The 22905-nt window shown below is 32.3% G+C and overlaps 3 protein-coding genes across 5 annotated transcripts in view; 2 read left to right on the top strand and 1 right to left on the bottom strand.

The window, feature by feature from the left end:
* chico (insulin receptor substrate 1 chico) overlaps window positions 1-18035 on the bottom strand; it is a 75707-nt gene extending 57672 nt beyond the window's left edge. For 2 of the 3 annotated variants that reach the window (XM_067286052.1, XM_067286055.1), the window contains exon 1: window positions 17790-18035. The gene's annotated coding sequence lies outside the window, so the exon portion shown is untranslated. The remainder of the gene's footprint in view (window positions 1-17789) is intronic. The other variant, XM_067286053.1, reaches the window with a different exon arrangement.
* On the top strand, window positions 12995-15282 carry LOC136988233 (putative CENPB DNA-binding domain-containing protein 1). Its single transcript, XM_067286088.1, has 2 exons — window positions 12995-13268; window positions 15167-15282. The coding sequence occupies exons 1-2, from the start codon at window positions 12995-12997 to the stop codon at window positions 15280-15282; spliced, it is 390 nt and encodes a 129-aa protein (XP_067142189.1).
* A 3431-nt stretch (window positions 18036-21466) lies between the features above and the next one.
* Window positions 21467-22565, top strand: LOC136988172 (nucleosome assembly protein 1-like 1). The gene has a single exon (XM_067286002.1). It carries the CDS (start codon window positions 21564-21566, stop codon window positions 22530-22532), a length of 969 nt encoding a protein of 322 aa, XP_067142103.1. The 5' UTR covers window positions 21467-21563; the 3' UTR covers window positions 22533-22565.
* Window positions 22566-22905: the final 340 nt, after the last annotated feature.

Genomic DNA, 22905 nt, shown 5'->3' with positions numbered 1-22905 from the left:
GCATAGGAATACTACCCACACTGACTGACAAACATTATCAGTTTTAGGTCTCCATTTTCCAAGCCATCTCTTCAACAAACCAAATCTTCAGAAGTCAATGGATGAAGAATCTGGGGACTTCACAGGTATGGACAAAAATGGAAAAAGGGTTTACACACAGGTAACAGGTTAAGAAGTAGTTATTAAAAATGGAAATCACATTGATTCTGGTTGTAATAGATCACTGATGACTTAAGTTGTGTGGCTGGAAGCTTTGTCCTTATGGATCCAGACCTTTGAAGTGTCATTACTGTACAGATGGGAGATCACTGTACTGCTGCTCCATCACATTCTCTTGGAAGTATGTTGTATTTATCTTTGTTTTCGGGTTCACTCATTTGAGTTTCAACTTTTCTGGGTGCAAGAGCCAGCCACTATCATAAATCCTTTTGAGAACTTTTCCTTGCTCTACAGCAGCGGTGGCCAACCTTTTTGGAAGCGAGGGCACAATTACAAATTTTCATGAACGTTGCAGGTGCAACAATATGTAATAACATTATATATGTTTATTGTTAAAGTTATTTTTAATTTTTTTTTAATTCTTAATTATACTTTCTTAAGATTTTTTTCTATTTAATTTTGTCATTTTTAATTTTGATTCTTTTTGATTTTATTTTATAGGTTAAAATAATAATAAAAATTTGTAATAATTTTATTGAACGACATTTATTACATAATACATGAAAAATTATTATTCATTAATGAGAAGGTTGAGACTGTATTTCTTAACATAACTTTTCAAAATCAGGAGAGTGATGTAATGGCAGAACGATCAGTAGTAATAAAATAAAAACATACAAAATGGCGATAGAATTCGATAAAATAATAACTTTTGTAATGGAACTAAGTACTTATATTTTAACGTATATAGAGTTATTTAATATATCAATAAATAAGTACTTGAAAATTTAAATTAATAAATAAGTAATAAATAATTTCAAGAAAATTCTGCTTAAAAGCTGGATCATGAAAGCGATTGAAAATAAAATAATAAAATTATTTTAATTTATCAGGAAGCGTGTCTTGGGCACATAATAAATCGCTTATGGGTGCACTTGCGCCCGCGAGGTTCGCCACCCCTGCTCTACAGGATGAAATCAGAATGATCTTCCAATAGTAAATGGCTTGTTACAGTTATCTATTGGGTCATTGCAAATTAAATGACCAGTTTTTAAAATTTAAACTTTCCAGCCTTGTAGTTCAACTTTTTTTCTATGTGAACAGTGGTGTGTGTTTGCAATTGGAAGAGCACGCATATAATATGTGAATTTAAAAGTGTAATCTCATTTATATTGTCAGTTCTACATGTTAAGAGTACTTTTCTGATGACACGGAAAAAGAAGAAATTGAATAATTTTCTTTTTTGAGTATAAGCAGGACATAAAGCAGCCAAAGCAACCCGAAATACCAATAAAACTTTTGGTGGAGGTTCTGTGAGTGAGAAGGCCACCAGGCATTGGTTAAAAAAAAAAAAAAATTTCATTCCAGGAATACAATCTCAAAAATCAGAATTGAACAACATTATCAAATCAGATCACAGAAAGGTTAAACAGTATGCTCAACCTTTCTGCAATCTCCCAGACAGTCAGATGATCTGATTTGATAATTATTCAACCATAAATACTAGACATTATTCAACCATTTCTTGACATCTAAACATGTTAGGGAAAGTAAAGAAGCTCAACAAATGGGTACCACACAAACTCAGTGAAAAAGATATGGAACATCATTTGGAGGTCTGTAGTTCTTTAATTATTTGTCACAAAAATTGAAGTATTCAAATGAAATTCTCCCTCATCCACCTTATTCTCCAGACTTTTTGCCAACAGACTATCACTTTTTTTTTTATACATTTGGACAGTTTTTTGGTATGGAAAGTCTTTAACCTATCCCATGTTTAAATTTTTTTTCTGTTGCATGTTGCTCCATGTTGAATTTTTGTCAATGCTAAGCCTAACAAAACTTCCACGTTTTAGAAAAAATAATCATGGCTATTGTATCGTCCAAAATTATTTATTTATTTTACACAAACAAAATAGATATATTAATAAATGTAAAAACAAAAAAAATTATATTTTGGAAGTTAGTTTTAATATAAAAATTATGCTGACTAGTGACATCTAGTGTCAAAAACGTCCCAATGTAGAAATGAGATATCGTGGATCCACAGGTCAAGATCATTATGTTTAGACCCGAAATATGTTAGGAATACCAGGGAATAGGTTAAGGAAGAGGATGCAATAAAAAGTACCTTTAATGACTTTTTGGCCTTCATTCTCGTGATTTCTATCAAATTGACATTACTGCATTTCTATTGCATTGGGAAAAGTGTATTAATGTTGATGAAGACAACTTTGATTGAATATTTAAGTCTTAAATTAAATTAATAAATGTTTAAAGTCAAAGTAAAAAATCAGCCATTTCATTTGCAACAACCTAATAGACCCAGGCTCCATCTAGAGTCATGATCCATCACATTGTCACTACAGAGGAAATTTTCATACAACTTTCAAGTATTTGTGAATCACTCTTGGACATGGCATGCTATAATATTATGTCTAGTGCTTTGTGCCTGTATTGAAACTGCAGATTATTGAGAGCAATATTTCCTATAGTACTTTGCAATATACCCAACTGCTGAGTAAGACTTCTTTGTGTGGGTGGGTTTTTTCTGAACTGCATCTGCAACAATCTTCACAATAGCCTGGGTACAAGAGAGCTGAGGTTGATGTTGATGGATCTTCTTGAATCTGGTAGTTGTCTCTTACAATTATGGATTACCTTCCCAACATTTACTTTGCTGACCCTCAGACCCTGTTCTTCACACTATTTAAGTATCATGGAACAGCTGAAGTCAATGCTGGAAAGGCCACATACATACTCCTCCCAAAATGCAGTCAATTTCACTACCATCTTATAATAACATATTCTGCAAAGCAAGAAGTGTCAGGAGATCATGCAAAGATCACATGGTTCCAACATTTAAATGATCAAACTTGACTACTCTTATCAAAATCGATCCTGTAAGTTTTGATTAAAATTGTTATGCCGGAAATGAAAAATATATTGTTTAATTTTGTAGTAGACCATGCCAAAATTACGTATTAATAATCTAATGATAACAGTTGATTCATTATTACACTTCCAAATCAATTAATTCAAAAGATGACTATACTAATCAAGCAAAGATTGGAAGGAGATCCAGATAGCACAATTGGCAATGCATTTGAACAGTAAACAGAGATTGCAGGTTTGAGTCCTGCTCTGAATTGATCTTTTCATTCATAATATTCTAAAACAATAGTTTAATTTTTAAACTTAATTGCCCATCTTTAGTCCAAATTACATAATAGCTTAATAATCAAGTAGCCATAATATAGCCCAATTAGAATCTGGCAATATTGTTTGTTTAATATGTAGAAAAACCATCTGGATACACAAGTAATAGCAGTAAAGAATATACCTATAAAATTCCAGCTATTCAGATTTATTCAGAAAAAATGTTTTAGACCAGGGTTGACTGACCAGTTGATCAGTGTATCATTTTTGGTCAATTACAGAAAGTACGGCCCTGTTATAATGTGAAAAGTACAGTGTAATTTTGATAGGAGTGTTAAATCCACATTTTTCATGGAGAAATATTTTACTATTTGCTTAGTTGGTAACACTCTGTAAAGCCATGAGCACACTATGCGATTTCCAGCTGCGCAGGCAACTGCAACCACAACGGCTGTTCTCAAGGGGTTTAACATGTACTAATCACAAAATTAATTACAATAAGTAGCACCAATCACAAAATTAATTTTTTGATTAAATTAATTAAGTAAATAATTTATTTTTCAGATCTTGTAGAATAAAATTTGTTTTAATATCTGATGAAATATTAAGTCAATTGGAATCATTTCTAGATTACAAATATACCAAAATTAACTATTTACTTAAATAATTTACTCAGAAAATTAATTTTGTGATTAGTATGTGTCAAACCCCTACTACTACTACTAGTAAACCCCCTTCAAAAACTGGCATGACTGCAACTGCAACTAGAAACAAAATTTTGTTCTACTCGCACCGATTGCAAACACACATCCAATCAGCAAATGTCTATTTGCCACGTCACACGGTGGCAACATTGAAAATACTGTAGTTAGAAAATAATGGTGGAAAGCAAGATGATGAATAGTTTAACAGAATCAGGATTAATCGAGCTAATTCAGTCTCATGAATGCCTGTGGGATTTTAATTCTTCGTTTTATTGAAGAAAGGATAAAAGAGCGCAAGCATGGCATGAGATAAGTGAAAGTCTCAGCATTGATTGTAAGTACCATTTTTAGATTTGATATAAAATGTTGATTGTTTTTAGTTTGATAACAGCAATATTGTTTTAAATATAACTAAACTCACAAAAGATGTCTAAAACTAGCTACTGTAATTTTATTGGTTTATTATAGGGTCATGTGTTTGCAAGTTCCAATGCCAGCGAACAATATGTGACCACAAGAAAATGCGGGCAACTCACCCTTGTTGCAGTTGCAGTTGTCTGCATGGCTGGAAATCACATGGCATGACCATGGCTTAAGATAACGTGGGTGGATACAAAAAAGTGCTTTTTGTATTGAAGGTCATTGCTAAGTTTTATTATTTTAGTAATTATTTTGTTGTGCCCTAAGCAATTTCAGTTAAGTGCTACTACTTTGCAGTAAATAAATATAAGTATGTTTTACAGCATAATTTTATTAGGGTAGCTTATTAAGCTATTATAGAAGACCAGGGATGTATACTAGATCATTGGTGCATTAAACTCATTAAAGTTGATCACCCCCACTGTAAAATAACAAAAGCCTGTTTTAGGTAATATTTAAAGGCATTTTCTTAAATATGTAACTCAAGTTGTTCTTGAACAGCCTTTAGCTCTGAGTTTTTTAGAGTATATTGAAAAGATATTGAATGTTATCTTCCAAAGATTCCAATTCTGTCATTGCACATAGTCTATTATTTATTGCTGTGTACTTATTGCTTCTAATTTGGTAAATTTATTTTTTCCACGTTCTTTTTATTTTTTACTTAAATGTAATATTATGATAGTGGCAAAGAACACCAGAGGATGCTCTACATGTTTTTATATTTTTACATTTTTTTGTGGCGGCAGTAGCCTAAAAAGGAAGGTTGTCTCTGTAACTTTGCGAATTTTAAGGATTGCTGATGGTGTAACGGCAAACAAGGACTGAGCAAGGTGTTTACCTGTGTGAAAAAGTCATATTTATAGTTTTATTTATTAAATGTAAATGGCTGTAAATGTAAATGTAAAAACACTGGCCGTGTACCTTTCATTTTTTACTTAAAATTTATTTTTCTTAGTAAGAGGTCTAAGCATTTGGCTAAACAGTTTTCTTTAATGACTGACATTATTTTGGTAGAAATATTCTGTATATAATCATAAGAACTACATTGTTTAGCTTGCATTGCTTCAAGAAGATTAACTGTTTCTCATGTTGTTGGCCCAACTAATGTTGAGCTTGCTTATCATGAGGTTGTTAAACCTGGCATCATCTTTGCAAATAAATAAATCACTGCTAATTTCAGAAAGCCAACATTTATTAAAGAAAATAAGTGTTATTATTTCTTTTTCAAATCTATTTTCAAAATCTTCTCTTATAGCAGTGTTCCACAACCTTTTTCTACTTGTGGCACACCTACGACTCAACATGGCACACCAAAATGTTATTCCCCTTTAAAAACGTATATGATATGATACTATTAATAGAATTACGTAGTGCCACTAACCTATTATTATTATTATGTTGGGTTAAGTGAGACATACTCGGTTAACACCGGTGGCTGTGTACTATGCCGGACCAAAGTCAAGGCATAGTAACCAAAACAGAAATTAAAGAAGTGTATCAGTGTGTGTGTCTGTATTCAGGAATTTTCTCACAATATGACATGTATTCAATATAGTGGCCTTCTGTAGTGTGATGTATGTGTTTCTATTCAATTGTAATGTGCCCAAGCTTTTGTGTAGTGTGTGTGGTATGACACCTGTAGAGGAGAGAACAACAGGTACAGTAAGCACCCTATCCATCCTCCACAGATGCCTTATTTCCTGGGCAAGTTCTGTGTACTTGCTAATTTTTTCAGTGCATGCGTTTTGTATATTGTGAGTGTTTGGAATGGATATGTCTATAATGTATGTGATTTTATTGTGTTTGTCAATGAGTGTGATGTCTGGTCTGTTGTGATAAATTGTTTTATCTGTGATTATGGCTCTGTCGTAGTACATTTTGTGCGTGTTGTTTTCCAATACTGTCTGCGGAATGTATTTGTAGTATGGTTTGTGGATGTCTACTAATTTGTGTTTCTTTGCAAGCTCTTGGTGTATTATATTTGCTACTTGATTATGTCTGTGTAAATAATCTGTCTGTGCCAAGAGCTTGCAACCAGAGGTGATGTGTTGTATAGTTTCTGGCATGATGTGACATTTTCTGCATGTGTCATTTGTGAGTGTTGCATCTTTGAGTATGTGTTTTCTGTAGTTTTTAGTATTTATGACCTGATCCTGTATGGCAATCATGAATCCTTCCGTCTCCCCAAAGAGGAATCCCCGAGCTAACCAGCTGTTTGACGCAGTTTTGTCAACAAAATCCTGGGCCAGATCGTAAGGATGCCTGCCATGGAGTGCCTTTCGAGCCCACGATTGCTTAATGGTGTCTATGCTTTTTATATGTTGCGTTGTGTCCATATGATGTGAGTGTAAGTTTAATGGTGTGTTATTTGAGTCTGCTAGAGTTACTGCTTTATGTAATTGTGATGTTTCTTGTTTTTTGTAGAAAAACTCTCGCAGTGACTGTATTTGTTTGTAGTGAAGGTTAACTATGTCAATCAGGCCACGTCCGCCATCTTTACGTGGAAGGGTTAATCTTTCTGTGGCAGATTTAAGATGATGTTGTTTATGCTTAGTAAGTGTTGTTCTTGTTTTCCTTTGGAGTTGCTCAAGATCTGTGTGAGTCCAATGTATAACTCCAAAAGAATATGTGAGTACTGGGATGACATATGTCTTTATTGCTTTAACTGTGTGTTTTGCATTTAACTGTGTTCTGAGAATAGCATTTAACCTACTTTGGTATTCTTTAATTAATCTTTGCTTTATTTGTGTATGTTCTGTTAGTTTGGCCTGTTGGAATCCTAAATACTTATAGAACTCACCCTCTTCCATAAATTCAATAATGTCTCCATTTCCAAGTGCAAAATCTCTTTCTTGAGGATTCCTTTTTCTATGTGAACTGTTTTGCATTTATCTAGGCCAAATTCCATTTGTATGTCCTTGGTGTATGAATGTGTGATTTGTAGGAGTTGATGAAGTTGTTTTTGTGTGGATGCATAAAGTTTTATGTCATCCATGTACATGAGATGTGACAGTGTAAACTGTGTTGTTTTTTCATGTCTGATATTGTAACCATATTGTGTGTTGTTTAACATGTTGGATAATGGGTTCAGGGCTAAGCAGAACCAGAGAGGACTCAAGGAATCTCCTTGAAAAATTCCTCGCCTAATAAAAATTTGGTTTGTTTGTATGGAAGTGTTACTAACCCTGAGATGTAGTGTTGTTCTCCAGTGCTGCATAGTGTTTTGAAAGAATGCAATGAGTGATGGATGTATTTTGTACATGTGTAGGATATGTAGCAGCCAACTGTGTGGAACACTGTCGAATGCTTTTCTGTAGTCTATATAAGCCATGTGTATGTTTCTGTGTTGTTTGTGTGCTTGCCGTAGAATGACTGAATCTATGAGTAACTGTTCTTTGCATCCCTTGTGATTTCTACGGCAACCTTTTTGTTGTTCTGTTAGAATGTCGTGTTCTTCAACATGTTTGTATATTTTGTTTGCGATACAGGATGTCAATAATTTGTAGAGTGTTGGAAGACATGTAATTGGTCTGTATTGTGTGGGGTCTGTGGTATTGTTGTTTTTAGGTTTCATGTAGGTGATGCCCCGAGTAAGAAAATTTGGCATGTCTTGTGGATTGATGATGATGTGTGTTAGGTGTTTAGCTAGTTCCTGGTGCAGTGATGTAAACTTTTTGTACCAGAAATTGTGAATGTTGTCTACACCAGGTGTCTTTCCAGTTGTGTGTTCTGTTAACAGTGTATTGGAAATCATGTATGCTTATTTCAACACAGGGCATAGTTGGTATGTTGTGTAAGTTTTTGTTCTCCTCCTCGATCCAGCCTGCATCAGCATTGTGCGTGACAGCACTGGACCAAAGAGAAGACCAATATGTTGTGAGTTCTTCTTCTGTTGGTGTGCCACTGTGCTGTGTATCAGTGTTTGCTTTGTTATTAATTTGTCTGTAAAAGAGTTTTTCATTGTTTGTAAATAATTTATTTTGTTGTTTTCGTAGTGTACATGTTTTGTATCGTTTGAGTCTACGTGCTTTGGCAGCAAGTTTTTGTTTTAGTGTATCAATGTATTCTGTAATGTGTGTGTTGTGATGTTCATGTTTTGTGTGTGTTTTTATTTTCTTGAAAATGTTTTTGAGCTGTTTCCTTAATTTGGGTGTTATGTTGTTTTTAGCGTATTGTGTCAGCCTGCCTAATTGCTGTCTAATGTCATTTATTTGTGTTTCTATTCTTCTCTGCCAGGCAGGCTTGTGATAGAATTTTGTTTTCTGTGTGTTTGTCTGTGATTGTACTTTCAGTCCATGGTGTGTCACTACTGTGACTGCTCCAGCATAAACTAATGTATGAATGTCTGCGAGTGTAGAAATTGAATGAATGTAGTGTGGTAGTAAGTGAGTGTTTACGTAATTTAGTGTTTTTCCTACTTCTCTTTGACGTGTTGATTTTTGGTATTCGTGGTCGTTGTGTGGGATCTGTGCCTGTATATTTAGTGAGTGTTTCCTGAAATATAAGTGAGAGCGTATTAACTAAATCCATGTCTATGTTATCAGTGATGGATGAGGAAGTGTCTGTAGTATCATTAGTGGTAATTGTTGTATGTGTGTTATTATCAATGCTTGTTGCTAGATTATCCTGACAGGTTACATGATCTTCATTAATGTTAGATGTTTCTGTCTGTTGATGTATTTGATCAGCAACCTGTTGTTTGATAAGTTCAAGTGTTGTTTGTGGAATAAGGTTGTTGTGTATAATTGTTCTTTTTTGATCAACAACCCTTTGTTCGGTGACAGTGAGATGAGGATACTGTTGTGTGAATCTATGGTGTAGTTGTTGTCTGTATGCTGTCATGTTTGTTTCGAGTTTTGTGATTGTGTAGTAAGTACGGATGATAAACTCATTCATTTCTACTGTCCATTTCATCCGTTGGCGTGGTTTTCCAGCCTTTGTGGTCTGTGGATGCATTGCCACAGAAACACCAAGGCTGGGTTGGTTCCTCACATCTGTTGAGGGCATTGCAGTAGCCATGCTTGGGCCGGTGCTGCTTTCGCCACCGGTAACCAGGGGAGACTGTGGCCTATTTTTCGAACGTGAGCCTCTGCCTAACCCACGAACGCGGACCTTGTTAACCCGGGCGACGTCCGAGCCGGTATCACACTTTGATCTAGTTATTACCATAATAAATATCACCACAGAATGTGGGTGTGGTCACTCTTAGCTTCATTTCTCCCCATAGACCTTACTAGCATGGGTGTCCCTACCAGGAGCTTGTGCTCCAGCCTGCATTGCCCTATGGATCAGTAAAATTACTGGGCTCTCCCACCACGACCAGGTAGTGACCACGAGAGAGTTATTATTATTATTATTATTATTATTATTATTATTATTAAACAGACATTAACACGTGAACAAATTTATTTTACATTTAATTTCTTAGACTACATAAAAACGCATGGCTTGTAATAAAGAATAAACAATCATCATCTTATTTCATCAATGCTGTGGCAGAGAATGAAATACAAGCATAAGAAACACAGCAACTGTGATAAAAATATATAAATAAAACTTGACAATTAATAGAATACGTAAAAGTTCATGTCACACCGGTTGCAGAACACTGTCTTATGGTACTAAGACTTATCAAAACTTGCATTTATACCATTATCCATATATTGAAAGTCATATGACATCATGTTCCAAAAATTGGCTACCTTTAGGGGTCTCATTACATGTACAGTACCTTCAACCAACCATTATTAGAGGTAGAAATATGAAATTAAATAAGATCTCAAAAAATTGACACAGTTTCCCTAGAAGGGTTATTAATTTAAGGCTTAATTAATGCTTATATTAACAGACAATTTATTAATAGTAGTGACATAGAGAAAACTAATAGAAAGCAATTGATGGTTACTGGCAAAAGTATAGCAAACATCCTGAGACATCTAAATTAAGAAGTTATCAATAGATATAATAGTTAAAGAAATCCTACTGTTTTGCATATTTTATCTTCAGATATGACTGAAATAGATAAATTAAATAAAGCCAGCATTTACATAATTAAAAACTTATTAAAACAAGAGTTGACTAAAAAGTAATGCAAGAAAATAACCTTGTACATAGTAGTACATGCTGCCATCTGGTAGATATATTCCTGCACTACAAACACGCCATGATTTGTTGAATTCTGTTCACTCATCCTTTATCAGTAGCCATTACCATGGAGTTAAGTATGCCCATTTTGTCAATGTATTTGAAACAATGCACAGTGATTAAATTTTTAACAACTGTAAAAGTTGAATCCTAGTGGTATTCATCATTGTGCACAAGCTGTTTATGATGAGGAAACTGTTGATCAAAGTACTGTGAATAGAAGGACAATAAATTTTGTGCATCAGGAGTTGGTTAAGTGAATATTGAGGATGAAATGAGTAGCAGTCAACCAGTTTCTGTGACAGATAAGAAGCATTGAAAGCTCTTAGATCAGTGATTCTTAACCGGTGTTCCTTGGAACACTAGTGTTCCGCAAACTTGTTTCAAGTGCTCTGCGAAATTATGAAAGTGCCAGACTATTTCTTGCACATTACAAATATTATTTACTGTTTTACAGTGTTATATCCTTTCTGAAACTCGTAAAGCATATGCCCAATATGCTTTTTATTCAAAGACATTTTGACTTGATTTTATTCAAACAAAATGTGAAGTAATGTTAAAATACTTTTCTAAACAAAGAATACAATCTCTTGTGCCCCATCTGTGGCTAAGCGGTTCCGTTCTCTGAACACTGGGAGTGGGTTCACGCCTCACCCGAACGGACTGGCCACATGGAGTTTTCCAGGTTTTTTCCATGTCTGTAATGCCCGAATAGGGGCCAGTTACCCTTAAAAGACCTCCTGGAAAACATTATTCCCCACATAACAACCATCATGTGGAAAGCAAAGTGTGAAAGCAATGTGTTAATCATTGAGCGAAAATCGAACAATGGAAGTGTTATGTAACAATGGAAACACATACAACTACTATTAGATGACAATTACATCACATTTTACTTCGGGGCTATATAGCCTAGAAACTCATGCCCAACTAGCCCATACAAGACGATCTCTCATTAGAAATAAAGTGTTAAATTTTATAACTGTTATAATTAAATCACACATCTACATTATGTAACAACAGCTATTAAGAATAGGCTAAACTTTCTGTTCAACCCAATAGTAGGAAATGATAATTTAAGAAATGTTAGCATTGTAAATTCGAAGTGTGCAGTTTACAAAGCAGACAAAAAATGCATAAGATAGGTCTCCTTTGCTTCATAATAAATTGTCAAGGAAATTATTTCCATTAAAACAGAACACTTAACACTATTGGGAAAAAAGATTGCAATTTTTTTCCTTCCTTAAATATAGAAAATTATGACTGGATGAGAAATCTATTTGATGCAATTGATACTTGAGTTGTAAATTTTCATTACAAGAAGAGCAATCGGTTAACTTGTCAACGAATGGTAGTTTAAAAATAATATTCTCTAAAATAAGTCTTGAGGATTTTTGGATTTTTGTTCAAGCCAAAAATCCAGTCCTCTTATCAAGGCACTGAAAATTTTGTTAGTTTTCAACATCATGTTTGTGTGAGTGCAGTTTCTCAACATTAACCAACATAAAAACTAAAAAAAATGCAAAAGACTAACTAATATAGAGCAGTGGTCGGCAACCTTTCTGACCTCACAGACCACTAAACTCACAATTTTTAATCCCACGGACCACTATTGTGAATTTTTTTAAACAATACAAAGTCTGTAGTATAATAATCATCATAAATGTTTAATTTTACTATATTAATATGAAACTCGCATGTTTAATTTTAACAAATTAATGCAAACCTAAAGTTCATTGCTGCATGTTTGAAATAAGTTTATGGATTCTTAGCGCTTTTCCATGAAGGACAACAATCACACTCACAATATTGTTTATTGTTCATTATTTATTGATAACAGTCACTTCATATTTGGTTCCAGATTAAAATAAAAACCCCCAAAGAGTGAAAAAAAAGCAACTAAGCATTTTGCATTTTTTTCGTAATACTTCATGTAACCTTCAGTTGAACAATGTCCAAATTTCTCCACAGACCACTGGTTGCTGACCATTGATATAGAGGAACAAATGAGGATAGCTTTATCACATAGTAGACCTGTTATCTGAAATCTTCAGAAGCCAACAAACTAAGGTATAACATTAAACTTGTTTTAAAAAGCTTCTAATTTTTAAAGTTACAGTGGTACCTCTGTATACGTCTGCTTTAGAATACGTCCAATTCGGAATACATCCTGTTTGGACGAAATAAATTTTGCTCAGTATATGACTTAATTCAATTATACATGCCATCTATGAACAAGTAGGACTATTGGTGTACTAGACCAGACTAGACATTCGCGGTGCCACGGTCTATAACTTTGTTAAATTTCTTTTGATTTTAATTTGTAAGTAAAACTTTTTATTAATCATGAATTGCAAAAAGGCAAATGAAAAGCAACAGAAAACTAAAAAAAAATGACTAGAATCACAATGGAACTGAAAAAAGAGATTGTTGAGAAATATGAAGGTGGCATGCGTGTTCGAGATTTAACTGTTGCATACCATATTCCGAGAACAACGATATCGACAATTGTGAAAAATAAAGACATTATTAAATCTGCTAACATTGTGAAAGGGGTTAAATCAATTTCTAAACAGAGATCGGAGACATTAGATCATGTTGAGAAATTGCTTTTGCTTTGGATAACTGAAAAACAGTGTGCTGGTGACAGCGTATCAGAAGCAATTATTTGCAATTATTACTGTAATAACTTTAAAAATCTATAATAAAATTTATTTTTTTTATTAATGTGCTCAAACAGTGTTTCAATTATTTTACAACTCCATTAATATACCATATCAAGAGGAGTTGTTATTTTTTTACATGAGAACGGATTAATCATTTTTACATTACTTCTTATGGGAAAGGTTGGTTTGGTATACGTCCTATTCAGTATAAATCCAAACATCAGGAACTGATTAAGGTCATATACCGAGGTTCCACTGTATTTTATTTACTGATTTTACAAATATAATATATTTTTTAAGTTAATGTTTTCTTGTTTTTACTGTTATGTATAGTATAATCTATAATTTTTAATAAAAAGATATTTTCATGCTTATTATTGTTGTTACTTTATGACTTTAGTGATTTCGGTGTTCCACAAATTTTTCCTATATTCAAAACCCTTCCATGTCTTCAAAAACGTTAATAACCACTGTATTAGATGAACTGATTTAAAGTGATGGCTGCATCATGCAACAATGCATTGCCATCCAGCTAGGAATATCAATAGAAAAAGTAGGCCATATGATTGAGCAATTGGATTACTATAAAATCTGTTTGTAGTGAGTGCCACAAAAACTCACAAAAGAGAACAAAAGCAATAAAAAATTTGGGAAAAACTTCTGAAACATTATCATAAAGGAAGAAATTATTTTCTTTTCAATAGTGATGGAAGACAAAAGTTTGTTGTATAATTATGATCCAGAAGAATAATGGCATTGCAAATTACTGTAACTGAAGAAATTCAGAATGTAACTCTTTGCAAAAAAATTCCTTGACAATATTCTGGGATGCCAAATAAGTGTACACAATGGAGTACCTGGAAGCTGGGATGACCATGAATTCTGTACAGTACATAGAGACCTTAAAACACTTGAGAAGACACATTATGTTTGAAAATCTACTGAGCCAATAATCTTACAACATAATTACACTCAATTACACATATTGTGTGCTATTGCCAAGGCTCTTGTGAAGTTGAAATTTAAACCCATTCCACACCCTCGATACTCATTGGAGTTGGTACCATGTGATTTTCACAAGTTTAATGAGAGACCTTAAGCACATTCATTTCACCACAGATGAAGTGAAGGTCTAAGTAAGTTCATAAATCAAGGAAAGAAGAATTCTTCATTGATAGGATGAAAACACTGGTTTACTTATTAAATTACTAAAAAGTAATAAGGTATAAATTTTTTTTAAATCTTGTTCACCATTGGGAGAAATGTATAACTATAAATGGTAACTATGTTGAGAAGTAAATGTGCATTCTTGTAGCCAATAAAATGCATTTTCATGCCTTTTATGTTTTACTTGACTATCTCTCTTCATTTGTGAGTTATAAATGACTTTACAGTATTTTCAGCCAATCAATTCTTGTAAGAAGCTTTATATTATATCAATTCCACTATTAGGCCAATTTCTAAAAAAATAAATAATGATTAATGATTCTAAAAGCAACATGATCAATGTCCAATTGTCTATATGAATTTTAGTCATAAACAAACATATGGAATAAACCTGTATTAAAGAATGGGATTGTTATAGACCAATAAGAATTTTGAAGCAATTTTATATCAATGTTTTAAGACAACATTATTAGGCTGCTTTCAGATGGGCCACTGTGTCATGCCACTAAGTTGGTACCAGTTCATTGTCCACATGAACAGAATGTGCTACAGGAATGCATCATTTTTCTACTATAGTGCTATATTACTGCAAAATACAAAGTAATAAACATATTTTAGATGATAAAAATTTCATCAACTGAATTGTATTTAAATTTTATATTTCTTCATAATTATATAAGAATCTATATATAATCTTTTCAACTATCTTGGTATGATTTTAATAAGTTTATAAATTTCATTATGCAGATTCAATTTTTAATCAAGATGAAAACAATGATGGCAAAACAAATGAAGATGGTAATGTCACTCCAACATCTGCAGAAGCTTCAGCTAACTTAGAAAATGTGAAAACTTTTTTATGAAAGAGGAGCCAACATTTCAGACATGTTGGTTCTTAATCTCTGATCAAGAATACTCACAATTTCACAATGTCAAGAACAAAAAAAAAATTAAGAATTTTCTTCCAGTGTAAATATTTTCTTTTGTTTGATGTAATCTTATCATTAAAATGTGTTTTTGAACCACTATATCTAATATATCTATTTTGCTTCATTCTTCTACCCATTAACGTGTCAGAAATAATTTTTTTAACTATGATATTTTAAAATTTTATAATATAGTTAAATTTTGTGTGATACATGAACAACATACTGTATATGTCAGTAGTATAAAACTTCAAAACAAAACAATAAATACTGTTTGTTTTGTTTGTGTTGGTACAAAGATATTAGATTTTATTATCCCCTCAATTTTTGTCACTGAATTTTGATGGTTCCAACCAAACAGGTGACAAAAATGAGGGACAAGTGAGTGTATTGAGAAAATGTATTGCCAACTGTGATACTAATAATAAATGTCAGTTAAGACATCAATAAGAAATTATTTAAAATCAATTAATTTATAATGCTTTTTCAAAAATTTACTGATAATTTTACTTAAATGCAATGTTGAGTGTAAATGCTTAAAGGCTATTTGAAATAAGTTGCTTTAATTTCTTAGTATAAACAAATAGTAAATCTTTCTTTTTGGTAAAGTAACTTAATTTAATCCTATTTAAAAGTTTACTATCTGAATAAGATGTAATAAATCATTAATATAGGAAGTATTATTTAGTTATTGAAAAAGTTCAAAAAAGTACCTATAAATATATTGATCATGTGTAAAAAATGAGTTAGAAAACAGAAAATGGAAAAAAAAATACATAAATTAAAAAGAATTAAGAAAATCATCAGCAAAAAACATGAATTATTCAAGAGAAAAACTTTTATAACTAGAAGAGCTACATCTAAAAAAAATTTTTTTATTACTTTCTTTTAACAATATTTCTACTTTTAAAATGTTTAAGATACATGTCTTTATTTGCATAATTACAATCAGCAAAAAGATTATTGTAATACATTAAGTTCAAAGTATCATTAATTTGTAATAGATGAGAGATGTCAAACTTCAAACTTGACATAAAAAGCTAGCTGTTTTTCAATTTTTAAGATATTCTAAAAGTATATATTGAGCTTTAACATTATCTAATCTAATAAATTCTCAATAATAAAGGATATCAATTCAAATAATCAATCAGTTTATCTTATTTTAGAAAGTCAATTATGTTTAACAGAAATGCATTTATAACTCAGCATTTCATTTTCAGAAAATATATATAAAAAATGAAACTTTTCTGTGCAACTTCTAATGATTGATGAATTCCATAAATACTCACAATTAGAATTATTTAATTTTTTAAAATAAGGCTGAATGACTGTTTAATTAGGAAGTAAAAAATTTTTATTACAAAGGACATCAATAAAATAGAATTCACTGATTGATACTATTATATTATCAGTAGCAGTTACATAGCAACCCGGATCTGCCGAACGACGAGCGATGTCACATTGGAAGAAAAAGCCTCATCGGTCAGTTTCGGGTAGAGATAGGTAGAGTAAACGAAAGACGCTGCAAAATGTGAGGTCAAAACACCAAACATATTCCGAAAGAGTACTACAGTAGAGGGTATTTGGCAGAAAAATACTCAACATCTCTGGAACCGTCGAGTCTGCCGAACACAGCCATCAACTTCCAATTTGAAAAATTCTTTAACATTGCCAAATTAAACATTATCAATCTTCAAATATACCCTTAAAATTATACACACCGAAAATAATGTTGGAATGCATAGTAATTGACATTATCACAGGAATTTTTTTTTTACTATTTAATAGCAAATACAAAAGCAAGAAAACAAACTTCCTCAATCTTTTCCAGACAAAGAAACTAAATCTTTATCAATTTTTCATTTTTACAATTCAGTTAAAATTACATTATCAAGCCGAGTAAAACAAGTATATAAAGTACCGTTACCTTTACAGATTTTCTGATATAAATGATAAGCCATTTAAAATGATGATGAAATTAAAATTTATAAAACTGATAAAAAAAAAAAAAATTAAAAAGAAAAAATGAAACTTATGCAGTAATTCTAAATTATTTTTTACATAATTACATTAGTATACTTTTCAATTATTAATTAATTAATTATGAAAATTACTTATAATTATCATAATTAATTATAACAATTTCAGTAGTTTTAAAGTTTTTAATTATATTACAAGAGAATATTTTTTGATTTGGTAATATAATAAACCAATTTCAACAATATTTTTTTATTATTTAATCAAAGTAATATCAAGGTAACTTTATTGATAAAAGGCAATGTGAGTAAGGATATAGGAAATGATGCCATTACAATCGAAAATAAATATTTTTAATTACTTGAGTTAACGATATAGGAATAAAGTTTTAATTCAATAAATTTCATAAATTTAACAAATATGAAAATATTGTAGAAGAGTGGCCATTGCGAAATCTTTTTCCTTACCTTGCTCCTCTGAAGTAGTTAAGCCTAACAATTGAGTCGAAAATTAAAGATTATTCTCGATCAAAGTGTAAAATAACTTTCATTACCATTCACATCATGTCTCTAATGACAAGTATAATTTCGTAAAGCCTCAATTTTGTAACCAAAATTTTGAGAAAAGCCTACGTCTTCATCCAAAGATCAAAGGTTTCTTTTACCCGTGACCTCGACAACGCATGTTTACTCCTGTTTACGAGTTAGTATCTTTACTTGTCACTTGGAGCGCTGTAATGCTTCGATCGCCATCGAAAATTAATTATTTTGAGCGACATTGAATATTAGTTAATTATTTTTGAAAAATATTAGATTAACTGAAGCTTCGATAAGTGTATGGTTATAAGAAACCAATATGTGCGTTATTTCAATTTATAATCACGAGTAAACGTTTCGTGTATATTTAGATTATATTATTTTCGATGGGTGAGCGACGGCATTTGTAGACGGCCTGTGGGATGGCAATCTACCGCTCTGGGGGACCCTAAATCGAATCCGGACGAGAAGAAGAACCTCTGGAATTTTTCAGGTCATATGTCAGGCCAAGACTATCTCATTGTGGGCCTTCAGGGTTCGGTGTTGAGGCGCATATTCTCTGATGAAATTTGTCTTCCACGTTACCGGAGGTTTTTAATCATATCGCGCTTAAAACGGCGACAAGTTGTTAGGCTTTCATCATCGTATATTAATTAAAGGCTGTGATTGCACATTTCACAAGTTGTTCTATATGTAATTTAACTTTTTTCTAAGGAAAACAAAGTACATTTATAGAGTTTTAGTAGGATATATAGACGGCCGTCAGCTTTACCCTAGTAAAAGTTATTATCATTATCGATGATATAAGTTTACATTATTTCTGAAGGAGTTTTTCGTTAGTTTCAAATGAACAAATGACATCAATTGATGAAATTACAATTGATGTAATATACGTTTGAAACAATCTTAATAATTATTATATATTTATAAGAATTATTAAAATTGTTTCAAACAAATCTTACATGTCATTTGATACCAGTCAATTACTGTATGATATCTTTAAAATTTTTAACTCTTTCTCCTCTGTAAGCACTAAAAGGTCCTCTTTTTAACAAATCCAGCCAAGTCCACGAGGCAGTCGGGTGATGAGAGACGGGGCCCGACATATTCAGACGGATCACATTTCCAGAAAATCCATTGGGTTTTCGAATTGTCTGGGTTCGATCCCAAATTTTTCAAAGCGGTAGGCTACCACTTTAATAACTCGGTTTTTTTTAACTCTTTCCGTCTTGTGGGCACTAAGACGGCCTTTTTTAGTAGGCCCATTATGGGTTCGGCCAGGCCCACAATGGGGCGACCGGGTGGTGAGGGACGGGGCCCGACATATCCGAACGGACCACCCCCCCGAAAAAACCTGGGAATTGCTCGACCCGTTCGGATTCGATCCCGGGTCCCCCAGAGCGGTAGGCTGCCACCTTGACCGCTCGGCCATCCGGCCTTAATAACTCGGTTACAGGCCATCTAATAGGTGATATCAAGTAATGCCAATTTATGTCAAGTTTTACGTAATATCAATAAAATGTTCTCACTTAATGTCAACTAATACCATATGTTCAGATTAAAACTTTGAAATTATTTTAAAACCATCAGATGACAATTCAAATCATTTCCACTAGTTAATGGTTCTCTTAAAAAAAGTGGATGATGGCAGATGATTAGTCATTTCCTCTCATTTAATATCATTTTCAGATAATTGACATCACTCATATTATTTAAAAGCATTTAAGATTAGCAAATAATTTCAAATACTGTATTTTTAATAGGGTAACATCAATGCTATAGTAATACTTCATGCGCCACAAAAATAATAACTGCAGAATATATTAATAACAAATTTTTTCAGATTATCTTTAGATATTCTGCAGAATTTATCTGAAATAGATATTTTAATATGTTCTACAAATTAAATTGATTAATATTATATGACGTCACTATACTTTTACTCACTAATTGAGTTTCAGATCAAAAAACCGGCCCTCAACATTTTATTCAAATTTTTTTAAAATCTGTATGGCCGTAAAATTTGGCAAAACATTTCTGAAAAATCCTGCGTAGGTCTAATTTGACGTATTAAACTTTGGTTTTAAATGTATAAAACGTTAATATTATAAAGAATAAACATAATTAATTAAATAGAAATGAACACCTCTTGATGAAGTATTTAGTTTAAATTTTAATGTTTTTTTTTTTATTTTTATCACAATAATTGCAATTGTTTTCAACTTTTTAGCACAAACCTTCTTCACCAGATAGCCCTGAAATCACTAATTATGAGATTTTATTAAATTTCTTTTTCATATTATAAATAGGCAAAAGACTTAATTTTAGGAGTAGAAGTGAGTTTAAAAAAACTGTAAGTGATATTAACGATTAAAATTTTCATTAGTCTGGCCCCACTCAAGAAATGACGGATAACCCTCTGTTTGTATCGCCCCATCCCTAAATTTTGTAAGGGTTTATATACAGTATATATAAAACCCAAATATTTTCCATATATATGGAAATATATATATATATACTCAAGTTTTCAATATATCTATATCTATATATATAATCGAGACGAGTTGATAATAATAATAATAATAATCAGTGCAGAGCCCAAACGGTTAAGAGTTGAAAGTTGAAATTTGGTACACAGTTAGGGTACGTCACGAGAACGCACGCTAAGAAGAGATTTTTCGAAATACCTTCTCATGGGGGAGAGGGACAGGATTAAGGCTTGTAACAATGAAAGTGTCAAGTAACAATGGAAATGCCAATAATGGAAGTGTTAAGAGAAAGCGACGTGCAAGATGCAGATGCAGTTTTTTTTTTCGTTTTTTGCGGAAAATCGAACATATTTTTAAAGTTACTTATTGTTCTTCATTGTTGCATATTGTTCTTGCATCTAAAGTTGCATATTGTTCTTCATTGTTACTTAACACTTCTTTTAAAAGAAGTGTTAAGTAACAATGAAGAACAAGAGAAAGCGACGTGCAAGATTTACGGGCTCTGGAAGAAAAGAAAAAAGAAAAGAGTAATATGTTAGAACATACTCGATTTTCAAATTTAAACAGATTAGTTCGGTTTTTCTCGACCGTTCTTCTTTAGAACATTCGATGAAAATCGAACGATAGAATCAGAACTCGTCGTGAAAATCGAACAATATTAGAACATTCGATTTTCAAATTCGGTCTTTCTTTCGAAATATTTAGTTTTTTGATGAAATTACTCCTTTTGTGACTATAACTTAATAATCTTAATTAGCGTTATCGTTACTTTTGCCCGAGCAACGCCGGGTCTACCTGTTAGTATATATATATATATATATTGAAAATATGAATGCTAAATCATTCAGAAATAAAGGAAAATATAGAAAGGGGTCAAAAATTTAACGGATTACTATAGTTTTCCACGTTCTATAACAGACCGAAAGTAAAAATGAAGGTATGATCGGGACGCCACTAGCGAGAATAGATCGATAACATTAATATATATCGTCATTGGATATTTATTGATATCAAGTTTATTAAAATATTGGTCTATATATATAAGAAATGTATTTTGTTACAGAATGTATTTATATGCAGAAATTTTTAGCAATTTATTATCGAAGTTTAACGCCGGTTTCGAGATTATTTTCTTCAAGGTTCGGTTACGTTTGAATTTCAAACGAAAATTCCTTTCGAACTTGGGAGAATCAAAGAAGAAATTTACAAGTCAACGATGAGCGAGAAAAATTCGACTTGTGCCGACGATATTTCGACGGTTAGCATGGAAGTGAAGCCCGGTGCCATTGCTGCAGAAGCACCGGATAAGAAGGTAAAGGATAATAGCGTCGATGACGATTATTTGCCCTACGTTCTTTCGGATGTAGCACCCGACGTGAAGAATCGCATCCTGGAATTAAGAAATCTGCAATTGCGATACTTCAATAGCAAAGTGAATTATTACAAGGAGCTTCACCAGCTGGAGATGAAGTACGCTGATATTTATAAACCACTATTCGAAACCAGGTTCGAAATTGTTAACGGAATCAGAAAATCTTCTTTGGCCATCAAAAAAGAAATGGAAGAAGAAAAATTATACGGCGAATCGAACAAAAATAAAGGGGACGAACGTCAAGAAATCCTCGGAATTCCGGATTTTTGGTTGATTGTGTTTCTGAATTCTAGTGTCTTGTCTTCTATGATAAACATGCAGGACGAACTCGTTTTGAAACACCTCAAAGACGTAATCGTGAAGTACGTTTCGGATAATCGGATGGATTTCGTCTTAGAATTCCACTTCGAACCTAACGAATATTTCAGTAATTCCGTACTGACGAAAGAATATTGCATGAAGTGCGAAGTAGATCCGGAAGACCCTTTCGATTTTGCCGGACCCGAAATCGTGAAATGCGAAGGATGCGATATCGACTGGAAAGAAGGAAAGAATATTACCTTATCCGCAGTTAAAAAGAATGATCGAAAGAAAACCAAGACCGTTTGTAAATATTCCTTCTTTAATTTTTTCAATTCGTTGAAGCAGGAAGAAAAATCGGAGGAGAGAAGTAAAATGTTGGAAGATGACTTGGAGATCGGCCAATATATTAAAGAGAAAATCATTCCTGAGGCTTTAGTTTATTACACCAGAGAAGTGGAAGAGTCTCGTGATTCCAACGAGGATTCAACTTTTTCGACGGAATCTTCTTAATTGTTTAATTACTTTAATACGACTCATTTTTCAAAATTTGCTCTAAATTCAAAATGTTTTTACTACATTAATGTGAAAAAGTATATACATAGTATTAATATATTTGGTATATTTTATTAATATTTTTCCTTATTTCTTATTTTGTTTTGATGTTCTTCGTTCAAACATTTAATTTGTTGTAAGATGTAAGATAATTTTCGTTTTAAGTTAAATAAATTATACATTTGTAAAATTATATGTATAGAGACGTAATCACTTTACTAAAACTTTAATTGCATTTAATCTTATATAAATTTCCGTTTCGTTGTTTCAAACTTTTTAAGAAGCGAAATTTGGCATAATATAAATACATCGTGAGTAAGGAAGTTATTAA

This window comes from Centruroides vittatus, unplaced genomic scaffold, assembly GCF_030686945.1.
Source record: "Centruroides vittatus isolate TY-2023 unplaced genomic scaffold, ASM3068694v2 scaffold_324, whole genome shotgun sequence".
In the NCBI taxonomy this organism is placed as follows: Eukaryota; Metazoa; Arthropoda; class Arachnida; order Scorpiones; family Buthidae; genus Centruroides; species Centruroides vittatus.
Note: the sequence above shows the minus strand (reverse complement) of the source record. Positions and strands in the feature narration are given on the sequence as shown.

Bases quoted from the DNA above. Each gene is read 5' to 3' on its own strand.
- LOC136988233 (XM_067286088.1), top strand. From the start codon at position 12,995: ATGGAACTGAAAAAAGAGATTGTTGAGAAATATGAAGGTGGCATGCGT. The intron at 13,269-15,166 runs GTAATAACTTTA...TTCATTATGCAG, and splicing joins AATTATTTGCAATTATTACT to ATTCAATTTTTAATCAAGAT.
- LOC136988172 (XM_067286002.1), top strand. From the start codon at position 21,564: ATGAGCGAGAAAAATTCGACTTGTGCCGACGATATTTCGACGGTTAGC.